Below are 17,996 nucleotides of genomic sequence, written 5' to 3'. Positions count from 1 at the left end.
TGTTATGTGTTGAACTACTTTTATTTGCAAAACAAAATTTGTTAACCTGTTCAGGCGCGGATCCAGGATTTTCCAATAAGGGGGGGGGGGGGGGGGGGGGGCTAAACATGTATATTTTTTTAATGGCCTAACAGAAGCGGATCTAGAGGGGGGGTTGGGGGGGTTGCAACCCCCCAAAAAAAAAATCCGGGGACCATTTTTTTAAAATCTTATCTTTTTTTTTAAACTTGTAATTTTATTTTATTTTATTTCTATGTATTTATTTCATTTATTATTATTATTATTATTATTATTATTATTATTATTATTATTATTATTTCTTTTTGGGGGGAGGGGGGGGGGGTTGGGCGAACAAATGTCACAGAGTCCCTTGCCCCCCCCCCCCATCAGCTTTTTTGAAGACACGGGCCACCGCCGAAGTGACAAGCTAGGCCAGCGTTGCCGATTCTCATCCCCAAAATCCCCACATTAAAAAAAAAAAAAAAAAAAAAAAAAGGGAAAAAAAAAAGAAAAAAAAAGAAAAAAAAGAAAGAAAAAAGAACGCACGCTGGAGAGAAACCCTTTCAAGTGCAAATATTGTGAGAAGATATTCAACTCATCTGGTAACTTAACCAAACACATGATAACTCTGGATATAACTGTGTATTTAACTGTTACTTGATTTAAAAAGACGTTATCATGCACTGCTTTTTATGGTCTCCATTGTGTTAATAGATGCCAGGAAAACATCACTTACGGGGTTCAAATAAACACCCAAAAAAAATCGGCTCGCCGCTTCGCGGCTCGTGGACGATGCTCCGCATCGTCATTATTGGTCAACCCCCCCCCTGAGCAAAAAGCTAAATCCGCCCCTGCCTATAAACTGCGCTCTGGGTACAGGCAGGAATAACCGCCGGTCTGGAGTAAACTGGAATATATCGCCCTTTTGCGGCGGTCGTTAGCAGTGGAGCCAGACATAGTCTTACTCTTAGTAACTCAGTAGAAATATACCACCAGGATTTGAGACTATAGCTGCTCATCATAACAGTCCAGATCGGACAGGACACACACACACATTTGTCAAGGACATTTGCATGATCTAACGTCAACTTTCTTTTGAGGAGGGGGGAGCAACATGAAAGCACTTATTTATGGGGAAAAAAAGGGTACCAAACTCTAAGCGAAAAAATACATTTTTGATATTGGTTTACAGCAGGCGCGTACGCAAGAGGGGGGGGGGGGGGGGTTGGGGATTGAACCCCACCCCCCCTTCAGTATTTTCTATGTGTATTTTTTAGCAAACCCCCCCCCCCCCTTTTTTTGTTTTTTGTTTTTGTTTTTAAATTATGGCAATGACTGACCTAAAAAAGGTGACCTTACCCACCCCCAACGGAGCAAATGTCAAATTTTCAAATTTCGAAATCCAAAAAAAAGTGTCCTCTTACCCCCCCCCCTCCCCCTTATTCAGCGGCTAGCTGGCTGAGTCATTGCGAAATTTTTGGCCCAATTTAAAAATGTTAAACCCCCCCCCCCCCCTTGAAAAAATCCTCTTCCCTCTTCCCCTCATGGCTATGCCAATCACATTTATCTATTTCCCGACTATGATACTTCCGACTGAAATTAAAGTTTTGTTTTCTCTTCATTTAATTCAGAGCTTGTATTAGGCGAGCCAGCCCCCCCCCCCCCCCCCCTCCATGTCTAAACCAACCACATTTCCTTACACTTTCTCAACAATGATATGTTCGACTAAAATTTGTTTTTAATTCTCTTGTATTAGGCGAGCCCCTTCCCCTGTGGCTATGTGAATCACATTTCCCTACTCTTTCTCGACTATGAAACATCAGACTGAAATTAAAATGGCTACACCATGAATGTGACATTTTAAAGCTTACATCTAAAAGTATTCCACAAAGGACCTTATTCAACCAATCCACCTTTCCATTCATTCTTGAGTTATGAAAAACGTATCTATCCCAACATCGTATAAACGATGTTCACACAGGAAATTTTTTTTATAAACAACTGCTGAGTTAAACACGTTTATACTAATCATCTCTAGAAACGATGAATTTCAGCTCTGTGTGAAAAGGCTGCTAAAGTACTTCTCTTCTCCTTTCTTTTTTTTTGTCTCTTTTTTTTTTGCGCCGCCAATAGGGGGGGGGGGGCCGCGGCCGTTTCGGCCCCCCCCCCCCTGGATCCGCCACTGCTGTTGACTAATGAATTCTCACATTCTCATAGGTTTAATACAGGGGCCACTTTGCTCCAGTGGGCAATGGGTGAAGTCAAATAATAGTATTGTTCATGTTTTCTATTTACATTCATAATTAACACCAGTTTAATTTACAAATGCCTCAGTTCATGCCATTTTATCCGGCCGATCATTCAATTTTTTCCCCCATGATTAGCTTGTCATTGTCCATTGATAATAAATCATTAATGCTATTCATTCATGCATTAATTCTTTCTTGATTCCTCCTTTCATGTTGCCACTTTTATTCTCTCGGTTGGTTATCGGTTCATATTTTCATTCTTTTGGTTAATTGGTCACCCATTCATACTTTCATTCGTAATTCATCCATTATCCAGCTCAGTCAATCCAACCTTTCATTATGCTGCCAATTAATACCACTAAATATCACAGATGACATGAAAAGTCTTTCAAATTTATTTCATCTTTATATCCTTTTCCTTCAAATTTATTTCATCTTTGTATCCTTTTCCTTCAAGTTTATTTCTCAGTACTGGAGATTTCCAGTTATGTATTTCCTTTATTTTCTAAAGTTTACAATTTCATTGCATTTTTGATCATATATATATATTGACACATATACATATGTAAACATATTATATAAATTGTGAAATATATACAAATATATACAACTAAATACTTGATGGTGTGAGAAATCGAGATATTGAAGAATATATTGTTGTTCTAGCTGGATGAGATTGTGTGGGTGTGTGTGTGTGAGAGAGATATTTATAGAGAGAGATATATATAATTTATATATAAATATATATATATAGAGAGAGAGAGAGAGAGAGAGAGAGAGAGAGAGATAGATAAAGAAAGAGAAAGATATATATATTCATTTATCCCATTTACCCCAACTACTAGCTAAATTGCAGCCACAGCCTCTCTCTGAGAGTACAATGAGAGAAGGCAGTAGAAGTATCAACCATCCGGTACGACGGTACGACGGTGTAGCTGTAACGGAAACAACCGAGTATATATATATATGTCTGAAGATCCAATGGAAAACTTCGCAGAGACACTTCAAATAAGCCTACAACCTCAGCAGATATGAGCAGAATAGTTAGCAATTTAGAGCAGATCCTTCAGGTCGGACTTCGGTAATTTAGTGGGATTAAGAAACCAAAGCTCAGACGATGACATTGAGGAAGATGACCAAGACAACTGTTGTGTCTGTCATCTGAGAGTACATCCCTCCATCCATTGACTGATATACACTTTACATTGTTTTTTGGGCCAAGTGTGGCAAGCTTAGACTAAGGTAGTGCATGCACCCCCTGGACGTCATCTATATGATTAGAAAAATAATATTATAACCTTGAAGTCTTTGGTAGATAAAGCATTGAAACATTACTTTTTATATACACATGTATAAACATGTATAAATATAAATATTTGAAAGACTTATAACGAAAGAAAATGCAGCTGCACCATAAAATATATATACAAGAACAATGAGTGGAAATTAATTAACAGTATTTTGCAACCTGTTGCAAGTCACGGCACCCTTAAAAGAAATATATAGTTTTGCGTCACCTCAATCCCAACTTCATAAAGAATTATTTTGCATCACTCTGGCACTCATCAAGTGCCATTTACACATGTACGGGCACATTTATCACATGTGTTATAAAATACAGAAATGTAAAAAAGCAGCCACAATTTTTCTGTTTTGTCACTTGGTCCATTACCGTTTGGTCTGATTACCATTTCGTCCTATAATTTTCAAGTCACATACTCAATTCACATCATTTTTGTTACCACTTGGTCTATGATGATTTGGTCTACTTCCAATGATTGGACGGAGTGCCGGTAATAAGACCAAATGGTATAGGACCAAGTGGCAAAAAAAAATTGCTATTTGGTCTATTGGACGGAATGTAGATTGGAGCACCTGGGTATAAACCAAATGTTGACAAACTGAGTATATATATATATAGACCAAAATGAAGTTAGACGATCTGGATATTGGGCCTAATGGCAATAAACCCTGGAGGTCAGCTTTATCCGCAAGCTCCAGGTGATTACATGACTTTCTAAGCTTTTAAAATGATATCACCAAATAGGCACACATTCACATAGTAACACATTAATTAACATATAGCATGTTACAGAGGAGTTTTTAGGCACTGCACATGATACAGGAACCAATAAAATCAAACAATTGCTGTTTAGGCTTATGCTGATTGGGTCTACATCTCCACTTCTGATAATAAAGAACTGCCTCTTAAAAATCTCAAAATTTGAAAATACCACAAACATCTATTTTATTGCTTTAGCTCAAACCAAAGTGCTACCCTGTGAATCTTGCCAAATATAATTGTGTCATTCTGATTGGCTATTGTTAATCATTAAAGCCATGTAGGTTAAGACTGTTCATGGCATTACCAGCAAGAGCGAGGTCCACTGAATGATCTCTGCTAGAGCTAGGATGCCTGTGGTTGGTCAATAGTGGTTTGACCTTTGACCTGGGATGATGGCCGCTGCCCACGCCGTTCGATGAAGGTGATTTGGAAGATCCGATGAGTTGTCCACTGGTTGAACCCAGGAAGAGGCTTTCTGCACTCTGCAAAATTCAATGTATTACATTCGGAAGGTGTTTAAAATGAATATGTTAAAAGGTTCATAATAGTTTTAAATATGTCTCAGTTTTCTGCTTTATTTCTTCATTAAAATCAGCTTAAAAGCCCGTCTGCACTAATTTGGCCAGAAGGAATTGAACCTACCGGCAAGGTCACTGACAGATGGTAATCTCATCAAATCAGCTCTCAATTTACATAAGAGGAAGGGGACCATGGAGGATTAACGGGCGAATTGTTGGCTATATAGAGAGGGCACAAGTATAGCTACAAGTAGTGCAGTCCCGCTTTAAAATGAATATGTTAAAGGTCCAACAAAAGTTATAAATATGTATTTTTCTGCATTATTTCTTCATTAACATCAGCTTTAATATCATATACAAAGATTAGGAATACATATACCTGTTGCAATTTAGAACTGTTAAAAAAAAATAGTAGAAAAAACACATTAAAAAGATCAAAATCACCATTCTTAAAATAAATGGAAAGTAACTTTAGACCCATTTTAAGATTGAAAATGAAACAACATTTATAGTCTGAGTTATAAAATTCTCTCTTCAAAAATGCATGTTTCCAAAAATTCTCACAAACAACTGTTTGCATCCTAAACCTGAGTAAGCCAACTTAAAAAGGGAATTACAATGAAACTTGTCTATAAAGACCACCCAAGGGAGACAAGAAAAGTGGTCTTTTTAGGCAATAGGCAGGTGGTCTTTATGTACAGGTTCCTTTAGTACATGTTTCAATGAGAAACTAATTTTCAAGGGAAACAAAACATGTGGTCTCTGTAGACAGGTGGTCTTTGTAGACAGGTAGTCACTAAAGCAGGTTTGACTGATTAAGGGAGATGTGGCATTTTACCCCATCTTTTCAAAAATGACCTCTGTCATTTTTTACCGCTGATAATTTTACAAAGAACTGGATATAAATCAAGGAGTTTAATTACCTGTGGCTTATTGTCTGGCTGGAGGTGTGACCGTTCTCTGGACGAAGATCGATTCCTGCCGATACCGAGACTCCTGGCTCTTCTTCTATTCACCTCTGCAGTTTTCTGCCCTAATCGTCCCCTCTCTCTGACACTTTCATGGGGCGAGCTAACACCATTTTCTACTGGAAGCCTAGGGATTGAGAGAGGTGATGCATTGCTGCTGCCATGATGACCCCCAACAGGGGTCATATTAGCCTCTTCCCTTTGCAGGGGAATGGAAGAAACATGAGTTCTATTTCTGTCTAAGGTCAGAGGTCTGGCGGGTGGCCTGTGTCTGATGACCACGCCCTTCTGATTGGTTGGTCCTGCATTGAAGTCACCTGTATTAACAATCCTTTGGGAAGATGGCTGGTAACTTGACGGTGAGCTGGAGTCAATAGTGTCTTCATGTGAATGCAGTCTCTGCAGAAGAGCAGAGTCGGTTGGATCAGAGTGTTGTGATGGAAGCCCTCTATGCCGATCGGGAGTTGACCTTCAAGATATAATTAAGAGACTTTCAGATAGACCTTACTTTATTTGCAGAACCCAAGTGGGCTAAAAGTAAATCCATAGTATAATAAGGGTCTTGTTGTGCTTATAACTAAAAACATTATGCTCTGACTGCTTACATATGACATATTCATGTATTCATAATATAGAGTGTCTCCCAAAACGTTTTTCACTGATACTTTGTTTTAAAAATATATATATATATATATATATTTACATGCTGCTTATAATTGGCTTGCATGGTGATGTAGATATACAGTAGGCTTATACGGTTGCACCCCATGAGAGAGAGGGGGAGACCGATCGGGAAGTCCTGAAAAGGACTGTAGGTAATCTTGCAAAAAGACCAATGGTAATCTTTCTTGAGCTTATAGTTCTACGGAGAACTATATAGTGCCGGTTGGAGAGGATGGGAAGTGGCCCGACGTTTCGAACAGGTTGACTATCCGCCGTCTATCCGTCAATCAATCCTCCCCCTCTCTCTCACATGGTGCAACCGTAAGCCTACTGTATATATATATATATATATATATAAAAAGGTTGAGTTAATTGTGTGTACCTGTTTGGTAGGATGGGCTTTGATATAAAGGAGGAGCCTGTTAGCTGAAAGTCTGCTGTCAGTCCAATGTCTGTAGGATTCCTGTCCTGACCATGCCCAGGCCTGCCTTTCTGTCTTCCAGCTGCATCTCTCCCTTGGAGTCTGACCACTCCTGCACCAGGACCTATCTGTAGGCCTAGGCTGGGAACCTCTCCTTGTGTCCCATCCTCGTTTCCCTGGTTGGCTTTCTTGGTTTTCTTGCTCTGCCTGGTTTGTGCTGTGATGGGGTTCCAGACCACAGTACCATCTATAGGGCATGTTGGGTGCTCATGAAGCAACCACTGGTCTATGCATTCTGCATGGAACTGTGATTAAGATAAAACAGACAAAATATGAGAGGAAAGGGAGATCACAGGCTCTTATATCTCATTGTCTGCCCCCCCCCCTCCCCCAAATAAAAAAGAAAGAAATTACAAATATAATGAAAAAGAAATGAATACATAAATTTAAAACATAAACATGAATACATATATATATATATATATATATATACCTCCCTGAATTTACATAAATATGCCATAGTTTTTCTTTGAATAATGTGCAAAATAGCTTCAACGCTAAAGAAATTAAAGATTCATTTTATCTCCATCTGCATGGGTGTAAATTGGTAAGATTAAAATTATAAAGTATTGCACCCAATGTATTCAAGAATATTAAAAAAGGTGGACACATTTTAATAGTGATAATTATTTTTTATTAAATATGCAAATTAGCTTTGATCAAAGAGATATAAAAATTGATATTTTCATCTTCATTCCTTCATCTAAGAACCAATCTGAAACGATTTGAGTGATGTTACTTACATCTTCAAACTCACTGAAATGATGAACAAATTTTAAGATAAATTCTGCATAAAATGTAAGCATCTTTCCCCTTTTGAATACCGGTACTAAAATACACAGCTAAAATAAAGATGTATTTCATATGATTTGATGGGAAATTAATAGCATTGATAGTCAGAAATTTCGGGTGGCCATAATGTCTGTGGAAAACCTTACTTCTAGTGCTTGAAAAAGGGATCGTTTAACAATGTTAAATCTGAGATGCACGGCCCTACGTATTATCAGTGTCTATGATATGGTGTAATATTGTGCTTCAAAATGATCAAGAAGTGCCTCAAAAAAGTAAAACACCTCGGAGTAACCGGTTTTACCATACCGGTACTCGTTTTCCCCAATAGACTGTAGTGTTATGAAAACTGTTCGGCAAACGCAAAATTTGATTTCGATGTTCAATCATAATTATCTTGATAATCAGGCAGGCGATCGGCTTGTTCAAGTCATGGGGTTCCTGCATGACTGCCCTAAGGTTTATAATTATCATTGCAGCATGAGCTAAATGAAGGATTTCTTAAAAGGATCTAAGACAAAGTTACCGGATCCCTTTAATTGTAAATTATGATCACTCTTGCTTGAACTAATGTTTTTATGAATCATGTGAAATTTACAAAATATATCCATCCTGTTTGATGAACACACTCGATTGATAACAGCAATTTGTTCACTTAACTTGATTCAATCAGGTTTTTAGTAGGAGATAAAAATACTGAGATTGATATCTTCTTTATTCTATCGTAGTTTGTTTGTACCTTGTGCCTGCATGGAAGCTTTTTAACCAGTTGTCCCATGGCATAGGCTCTCAAGCACACCCTACACTGTGTGCCCAGTGATAAGAGGTTGCTACCGTCTCGCACTGTCTCTACATGGAAGGACTTCACCACATGCTCAGGGACATTGCTCATCTGGTTGGAGGCTGCACTGCAAAACAAAATAGATAGACGCAATTACACATTAATATGAGGGTATCATCATGTTCAAGCTAGCTAGCTTAAAGGGGGTGTAAACTGACGAGACTATACATCTTTTGTGTGGCCTGACTCGGGTCTAATCGGGTATATTACAACTACGAACGACTCGACAGCAGCAATCACGTGCGTGAAGCCAAAGCGTGAGGAGAACTTTGGTCGCTGACTACCATTTATCAAGTCCATTCGTTTACGTGCAGTAAAGAAGACGTAGATGGCTTTAACCAGTATTTGCCAAGCTACACAGCCTTTAGGATGGCCGTCTCCTACATTTTTCAATTTTGAAATGATTGGCAATTGATTTATATTATGATATGATTATATTTGAGTTATTTTTTAATTTTTAAAATATTATATATGTACCTATTTTATATATTATGTTTTCTCATGTTGAAAAACGCATAAATAAAATCAAACAAACAAACAAATATTGTTATATGAGGTGCTTCCCCAACCCAATGGAAAAAAATTATGAATTAATTGCATGGCTTATCTATCTGCTAATCGATTGAGGAATCTGTATTGTAGAACCTGTTTAAAAAGGCCATCTTTCTACAGTTGCCACTTTTTCTATTTCCCTTGGGTGGCCTTAATAGACAGGTTTAACTGTATAGTTAGCAAGGGAGAAAAAAGAGACGGTGAGAGAGTAACAAACTAACTTGTCAAGCTGTAGCAGAGTATCATAATCCTCATCTGTGATGTCTCTGTTCTCTAAATCTGACATGACGGCTGACGGCAGGGCGCCTCCCGATCCTCTCTGTGCAGGGCGCCATCTCTGGTTGCTTTTCTAGAGATGAGTAAAGCGAGAACATACATTTGAATGTTAGGCTTCCTGGGAGAAGTTTCAATTGTTATAAAGAAATGTTTAGCTTGCACCCAGTATGAAGATTGTATGCTAATTTTGTTATTGAAAAAGGGTCAGAAAAAGAATCTTGGAACCAGCAGGATTTGAACTTGCTGTCTACTACTTGGAGGGGGGGGGGGGTAGCAACTCTACCACCAGGCCATCACTGGTCCATGACACAGTCACCATGAACTGGAAACAAACACCTCAGCTCTCCTTTACTCATTCTGAATCATTCTAATTTCTAATTTATACAACAAGGGCCGGGTCCTCTCCCTCTTTGTGAAGAACAATGACCAACGTCCTCCTGGTCAACCCATAGCAGTTCACAGTATTCTAGAAGTCTATAATAAAGTACTTTCTCTTCCTTTAATTGGCAACAATCTTTTAATTACACTGGTTCATGAATCAACATTCAAAACAGGGATGGAGGCTGAGCATACATCCATGAGAAACTCCTAGCTATCTCGATCAGTTTATAATGGCCGACTTACCTGTCTAAACTGGAACGAGTGCTGTGAATGGATGTTAGATACGAAGCAGTTCTGACACAAGAAGAGGTCCGTACATCCTGTGCATCTGAAAAAATATATACAAAAATAGTTAAATAATAATAATAATACATTTATAGAGCGCAGAAACTTTCCAACATTAAGTATATATTCTACTGCGCTACAAGAGCTCCTGATATGCTTAGATTTACAGTTAATTGAAAAGATGTGCTTTCAGTTTAGATTTAAAGATGTTCACAGATTGGTGTTTTCTAGACTTCCAACAGTTTACTAACATATCAAATTTATTGATGTTTCTTTCCTGAGGACCTATATACTCTAGTGACGAGTTCTTCCATTAACCTGTTATAATTGAATGAACAACAATAATTGGAAGCTAGTCTGCACACATTACTTGTTGCTATGCTGGGCAAGCCTCTGGCCAGCTTTCAACATTATGCATACTGGTAAATTTTTTAATATGTTAGTAGAATATATTGAACAACCCCAAAGTTTTTCATACAATTCTATTCAAACTTACTTAGTGCAATCTTAAGTAATTTTCTTGATAACAAATTTGGTGTCAAATGATAATTTCATAAGATGGTGCCCAGTTCTCTAATTTTCAAGTATTACAAATCAGATCTCTAGTTTGACTACCTAATTCTATATACCAAAGGGGCCAACACTCTAATTCCTATCAGAATACATACGGGATCTTCTAGGGGATCAAGATTGTGGAATGGTCTTCCCCAAATCCTTCGCTCTTGTCACCAGTTATCCACTTTCAGAACTCAACTAAAGACATACCTATTTTACATTACTTACAATTAGTCACTTCTCTTTTGTCTTTCCAAATTAGCATCATAAAAAGACATTTTTTGTAGTTTTTCAGTCTCATCAGCGCCTTTGATTAGGTCACTTGATATTGGCACTCTATAAATTCCTAGATTGGATTGGAATACATAGACTTACTTGTAGCACTTGCCGGAGATGGGTGACTGGTTACAAGCATCACACGACTTGCCCATGTGAATATCTGCATGCTCTGCTCTCGTCTTCTGTAAAGCCGCATTACGATACTCAGCCTCCAGGGTGTCTATCTGACCGAAATCCTCCCTGCAGAGGGGGCACTTCAAGACAGTCTCCCCAGTGGACTTCTGATGGTCGGCCCATACCTTCATGCATTTGATATGAATGCTCTTAGCACAACCAAACCTGTGTCGTGATGAACATAGCAGGAAAATATCACAGTTGTAAATATACTGAATTAAATTGTACATGTGCATGTAACCGTAAAATAAAAAAGACAAATTCCATTTGGACTCATTTGTGGAGATTACAATGAACAGTCAAACTTGTTTGTTTTGTTTTTTTAAGGTTTCTTATATATATATTTTTTTTTGGGGGGGGGGGGGATGGCATCTAAAAAACATTCCCCCCTCCCCCCTTTGAATAAGAAAATTGGGATAAAATAGGGGGAAATGAGGGGAAAATGGGGAAAATAAGGGTTAAAATCAGGAAGAAAAAGAAAAAAAAATCGGGGAAAAATAAAATTGGTTGGTAATTATCAGGCCTGAGTGTAGGCAGGTGGCCTCTCTAGACAGGTTCTGCAACATGCATTTCTTTCTCAAGGGAGAAAAAACACATGGCCACTATACACAGGTGACTTTTATAGAGATTTTGCCACTAAGACAGGTTTGACTGCATTATCTTCTTCTTCTTCTTCTGATTAAGTCTGCCTCTTTCAATTGACTAAAGACTCTTGCAAACTATCATTCAAAAGGATAATTCTTTGAAGATGAACTGCCAAGTATTTATGTTAACCAGTTTAGAAAATTACTAAGAAATACAGCTCTACAACACAAACCTGCAATAGGTCACCGGCTCTCTGTTTCCGAGAAGTTCATCTTGGCAAATAGGGCAAACATCCTCTTCGGTGATCTCTCTCTGCTGTAGTGCTTCTTTACCATCTGTATGATGGTAAGTTGTATCACCCTTAGCAGCATTCCTTGCGATTCGAGCTGCTACTGCTCGTCTCCGTGGATCCTCTTTCTTTGCAAGGCCTCTCAGAACATCATTGATCTCACGCTCCACAAAGCCTCGTTGATATGATACTGGATTAAATGTAATCACAAGGAAGAAATTCATTATCTTAAATCTAATCTTTCTAGTCTTATATGAAATATATTGTTATGCATAAAATAATTCATCTCTTGTTCCATTTGGCCTTGCTGTCGTCGAAGAGATCATGAATTGAATGTTCTCAATAAAACCTGATTTATGTACATCTATAGATTCATTTATCTCAAGCTCTCATCTAGTTGAAATGATAATAAATTGAATATTTATTTGGTAATACTATATCCTTTTCCTCTAGCCCTAAACTAAACTTGGCAGAAAAGTTTAGATATTCAAGTTTGAACTGTGGTTATAACACACTACATTTTAGAATCCATAGACAATCTTAACACAAAAGCTGGCATCTACTAACTTTTGGTGCAACATTTGACTAAGACATCCATAGTATGCTTCTGTTGTTATGGAATATGTGTTTTACCTCTCTATCATATGACGCAGAATGTCTACTCTAGCACTTCTTTAAGGTTTGTGCTTTTCATAGATCTTTGCAAAAACTTTAAATGAAATTGTTCAATGTTCAGTAACAGTTTTTACTCATTTGTGATGGCTACAATGATAGCTATACTTTGGGACTTACGTTCATTATTCCTATCCAGACGAAATTTCTTCAGTAGTACCCTTTAACGGAAGAATAAGAAAAAAGGAATTAATTTAAAGCACATTATAAAATATTTTTCACTTATTGATTTAACTTGAGAATCATTTAAAGTGAACACACAGGATAACAAATAGAATTATATATGATACTGTAACGATCCGCTCTGTCGTGACGTAACAAAGAGGCCTAACTTAAATGAGTCATCGATTGTTGTTTCAAGCGCGTCATACACAGACACACAATGTTTACGTTAATAATTTGCATACGAGCGCTTGACATTCGGATCTTTTATTGAGATGCCAAGATGTTAAGTTTTAATTGTTTATAAGTATATCACATGAATTTGGATGGAAACTTGTTTAGACAATGTAACTTGTTAATATTTACTGCAAATGATATGTCATTCAGAGTGTTGTATTTAATTAATGGTAAAATAAGAGATTTACTTAGATATTTTGCTCTGAGCTAGCACAGTCTTCATGCTAAGTCCATTGTCGCTGCGCATGTGCTTTCCAAGATCGCTTAGCGCATCGTTTTCCCCCACGTCCGCATTATGCCTTTATAACCCGTAACATTTCTTAAACGCTGGGAGTTGGCATTGGGCGCTCGTCGGTATAACAGCTATTATTCTCTCCCTGGAAACCCCCCCCCCCCCCCCAAAGGAGTTGGCATTGGGCGCTCGTCGGAATAACAGCTATTTAGTCTCTCCTTGGAAATCCCCCCCCAAAGGTCTTGGAATTGGGCGCTCGTCGGAACCACACATAAGCTCTCTCTCCCTCCCTAGAAATCATCCCATATATCTAAGGAACTACACGTTATTAACAACTGGAATATGAAGGTACAGAACGAAATCGACGCTGGAATTAAGATGCTGGAATTAATATACCACTATTAAGATGATGGAATTAAGATGCTGGAATTAATGAACCACTATTATTAAGATGCCCCATATGATGCTATGGAATTAAACTAAGATGGAAAAGTCCCAAGTCCCATAAATCCCAATGAGTCATTGCCCTTCACTTTATTACATGTATTCGAATATAAGAACGACAATCGTATAAATTCATTAAGTATAACTATGAGCACAAGGTATTTGTGACAGTGGTGATATAAGATGTTGTAAATATTTGAAGTACATGTATTAATAAAAGTTGACCATTTTCTTTTGTCTTGAAACTGAAATTATGAGTCTATAAACACTTTGTCTTTCTTCTTGACTTGTACTCCGTCATAGTCGTATATTTCGACGAAACAAACGTAAATAAGTATTGAAGCTTCCCCCGTCTTTTCTTCAAATAAAAGATAAGATCTAATTACTTTAACCGCTCGGATATTATAAATAAGATGTCGGCTGACGAATATCCTGACAGATATAAAGAATCAGTTTCCCCAGCTGGGAATGAGAATAATCCCGACGTAGAGGTCGAGGTTAAAGACGGAGGCGGGGGCGGCCGCCATAATACCTTTGTTTACAAGTTACCAAATTAATTAATTGACCCTTTCTTTCATATTTAGATGAAATGTAATTGAAATCTTCTTTAAAGTTTAATAGATCATAGTGACTTTCAATTCTGTTATCTGAAAGAAATTAATATTCCATGGAAGTTTGACATTTTCTCTTTCTACAAGATCATTGTGTAAAGCCAGAACCATTGTATATACAGAGTCTGGCCAATTTGGTTTCAGTTGGTCACAATAGGTATATAATTCTTCTTTTTGGTGTTACCCAACAAAGTAGTATTGCTACGTTATGCCCAACTTGAACCGGGTCGGCCAAACACTCCTAATCAATGGAACTGAGTATAACTACATCAAATACATTGTACTTTGAGAACCTGCTAAAAAGCATACTGGTATACTACATTTGCATTTGAACTTGTGGAATAGTTATTCCACATTATGTACTTTTAAATCCATTGTAAGAACTCACCAACAAATATGCTTGCACGGCTCCTTCTCCTTCTTGAACACAGAACAGGTACACTTATGAGGATCTCCAAGAAGCACCTACAAGAAGATAATCATCATAGAGGGAGATTTAAAGTTAAAGCAAAAGCAAAAAATGCAGAGAAAACGGCTAGTGAAGAATGATTAATGAATTTAGCATATGTTTAAAATAAGCCTTGTCATACATCTACATTTATATGTAGTTTGGTCCTATTTATTTCAAACTTTTGCCACTCTATTCATCTTATATTTCTGCTTTCAAACAATAGAGCTCATTAAAAAGGTTCAAGTTGGATTGCCCTGTAATATATCAACAAACTGTAAGGCAAAAATTCCAGGTCTAATCTTGTTTTTAAGATTTATCATTATAAAAGGATGGATGGCTTCAGATAGAATATTACTTCTGCTTATGTTTGATCAGTGAAATCAATCTCTCCTAGTATACCTTGACCTTCTTGGACTCTCCTTCCTCCTTAAGCAGGAATCCTGTTGGACCCGTTTCTCTGAGGATGTAAATAGTCGCTGACAGAGCCTGGTCCTGGTGCCAAGACACCGCATCAGAAACAGACCTCTGCCAGGGTACACTCCTAATCGCCATCGTCAAGATCTAGATGGGCATAAATCATTTAAAGAAAAGGTTTAGTTCTGGAACAGAGCTCTGCATTGCCCGATATGCAAGCGTACACGCCCGTTGTATTCCGTGTGCCGTTCCGTTTGCTAATTCACAAACACACACGCGGTTCGGATGCATACACACGCGCCATCCAAATGTACACACGCAGGGCTATGTGTACGAAGGCTTGCAACATGGGTAACACGCACAAAGATTGTTTTGCGTCGAGCGTAAAATACATATTCATGTCACCATGGGTTCGACTCCCACCCAGGCGGATGACTGAAGTCTGCGTTGTGTGTTAACGTGCCCCTTCCCTTGTTCATAGACGCAGGTTATGTCAAGTGGAAAACACTCTGTCCCTCGGATAGGACGTTAAATGGAGGCCCTGTGTACAGGAGAGTCACCACCCTTGCACATCAAGAACCCATTGCACTATTCGTATAAGAGTAGGGGGAAACCCCGGTGTAATGTCCACTTGCACACCCCCACCAGGCCGAGTATATACGGCATCTGCAATAATCTTCAGTATTGAAGGAGGCAGATTATCTTGAAGAAGAAGAAGAACTGGAATGGCTTGTGATACCTTGGGGCTAACGAAAAAATGATCAGAAAAAATAAGCGCATGGATATATTCCTCACACCTGACCCAACTTAAGCTAAGCCTCGGGGCGTCGTTTCTCCAAAGTGGCAAATCTCGGGCTACGAATCTGGACACAACATTTAGAATCGCTGTTTTGACCAAGATATTTTAGAATTATGAGATGACGTGCACCCCTTTTGGAATATGAAGAAAAACCTGCTCTTTCATATGACACCTCATTTATTGAGTATCACCTTCAGGATCACGAGTAATAAAGGTTTGAATCTCGATTTGATAATAAAAACATTGACCAATTTTGCATGGTCGCGCGCGCGCAATGTACAGGGATGCGTGCAATCTCTATGGGAAGGATTTTATCACACAAAATCGAGTGCGCGATCAGACACGTACCGTACCCTAGTTTAACTTACAAAAACGGTTAGTTAGGTCTGTTACTATTATTAGTCAAGCAAATGATCTGACTTACAAATTAACTGGCGAGACTCTATGTAGTCCTAGAATAGATAGACTGTTTCGGTCCAGTTTTGAGACAAACTCTCGTTCTAAAGTTCTACTCCCCAGCTCCCCGGCGTGTCGTAACTACGGAGATGTTAAATGAAGATCTCACTATGGAACGCCAAAGGGGCAATTACCTACTTTCTTCTTTAGTACAGGCCAACGCGTGCAGGCTTTTGGTTTGGTTTGGTTTGGGTTTGACGGTTTATTTTACCTGCCTGCTTATTCCCTGCTATTATTATTTTTAAAAAGCATATGTATGCTTTTAAGTAAATAATCAGGGGCCCTTCATTTCATCCAACATAGGCGGCACTCCCGGTGGGTGGGGGCACAGTGCCCCACTTTTTAGTGCCCCAAAGTTCCACTTTTACATCAACAATTTTTATAAATGTCACTTACCACCAGTGGCGTAATGAGCAAAAACGTTTGGGGGGGCTGACAAAAAAAATCCAAATCACCCCCACTCTAACATGCAGTCCCTGCTGAACGTTTCTCGAAATTGGGTCTAGTGGCAAAGCCCGGCGGGGGTTAAGGGGCGGAGCCCCTAAGCTCAAGGGGTATGGGCATCAGTGGCGGATCCAGGAATTTCTTACGGGGGGGGGGGGCACAAAATGGCAAGGGTTGAAATGTAAAACGATGAAGCGACAGAACGAGGCTTTAATGGCGAGGGAGTGGAGTGACCAAGCAGGGGGTGGGTCTGGGAGGGGGTTCTGGCCCCCTCCCAGAGTAAGAAGCGTTTGCAATTTTAAAACCAAAGTAGACGTATTTTCAGGCACTTCCTGGCAGGGGCGTCGCTAGACCTTTTTTAGTGGGGGGGGGGGGTGTAGAGGCCACCGATTACCGACAAAACTAGCCACCAATTACCGACAAAATTAAATGTTCAATATCTACAAATAACCCTATAAACCCGGGGCCGAAGCTAAAAAAAAAATTCATATGGACTATCTATAGTACTTGCATATGCGCGAAATGGTCATTTTCCTCGAAGACATAAATATACGTATTATTTCTTCAATTTATTCAGCATCATAGCTATATATTTTAATGCAGGCGCGGAGCTAGGATCTTATTTTAGGGAGGGGCGGTAGTGAGCAAGAGAATCACTTAAAAGCGCGCTCATTAGGGGGTGTGGGTGATGGGCCTCCTGCGCGAATCGCGGAAGCTTAGACGTTTCCTTTAATTATAAGGAAAAGAAGACGATTAATTGTACCGTTTTCGACTAGTAATCCTTGGCTGAATGAAGTTCCCCCACCCCCTCCCATCCCCCACCCCCCTCTTTCACGTTTCATTAAATTATGAGAAAAAGCAGACGATTCGGTGTACTGTTCTCGACTCTTAATCCTTATCTAAATGAAGCTTCCCCCTCCTGCGCGAAGCGCGGAAGTTTTGACGTTTCATTAAAATTATTAGAGAAAGAAGACGATTCGTCGTACCGTTTTCGACTCTTAATAAGCCCTATTCTTCTGTATTCAGTTTCCCCCCTCTCGCGCAAAGTGCGAAAGCTTTGACGTTTCCTCATATCATTAGAGAAAGAACACGATTCGTTGTACCGTTTTCGACTCTAAATAAGC

At 38.8% G+C, this 17,996-nt stretch overlaps 1 protein-coding gene across 1 annotated transcript; it reads right to left on the bottom strand.

The window, feature by feature from the left end:
• Window positions 1–4,542: 4,542 nt before the first annotated feature.
• Window positions 4,543–16,546, bottom strand: LOC583425 (E3 ubiquitin-protein ligase ZSWIM2). Its single transcript, XM_030980457.1, has 12 exons — window positions 16,397–16,546; window positions 15,159–15,320; window positions 14,697–14,773; window positions 12,743–12,783; window positions 11,894–12,140; window positions 10,999–11,241; window positions 10,027–10,111; window positions 9,348–9,475; window positions 8,473–8,641; window positions 6,846–7,189; window positions 5,756–6,269; window positions 4,543–4,796 (listed from the first exon to the last, which is right to left on the bottom strand). The coding sequence occupies exons 2-12, from the start codon at window positions 15,309–15,311 to the stop codon at window positions 4,575–4,577; spliced, it is 2,223 nt and encodes a 740-aa protein (XP_030836317.1). The 5' UTR covers window positions 15,312–15,320; window positions 16,397–16,546; the 3' UTR covers window positions 4,543–4,574.
• Between the last annotated feature and the right edge of the window lie 1,450 nt (window positions 16,547–17,996).

Source organism: Strongylocentrotus purpuratus, unplaced genomic scaffold (assembly GCF_000002235.5).
Source record: "Strongylocentrotus purpuratus isolate Spur 01 unplaced genomic scaffold, Spur_5.0 spur5_contig_819, whole genome shotgun sequence".
Taxonomy (NCBI): Eukaryota; Metazoa; Echinodermata; class Echinoidea; order Camarodonta; family Strongylocentrotidae; genus Strongylocentrotus; species Strongylocentrotus purpuratus.
Note: the sequence above shows the minus strand (reverse complement) of the source record. Positions and strands in the feature narration are given on the sequence as shown.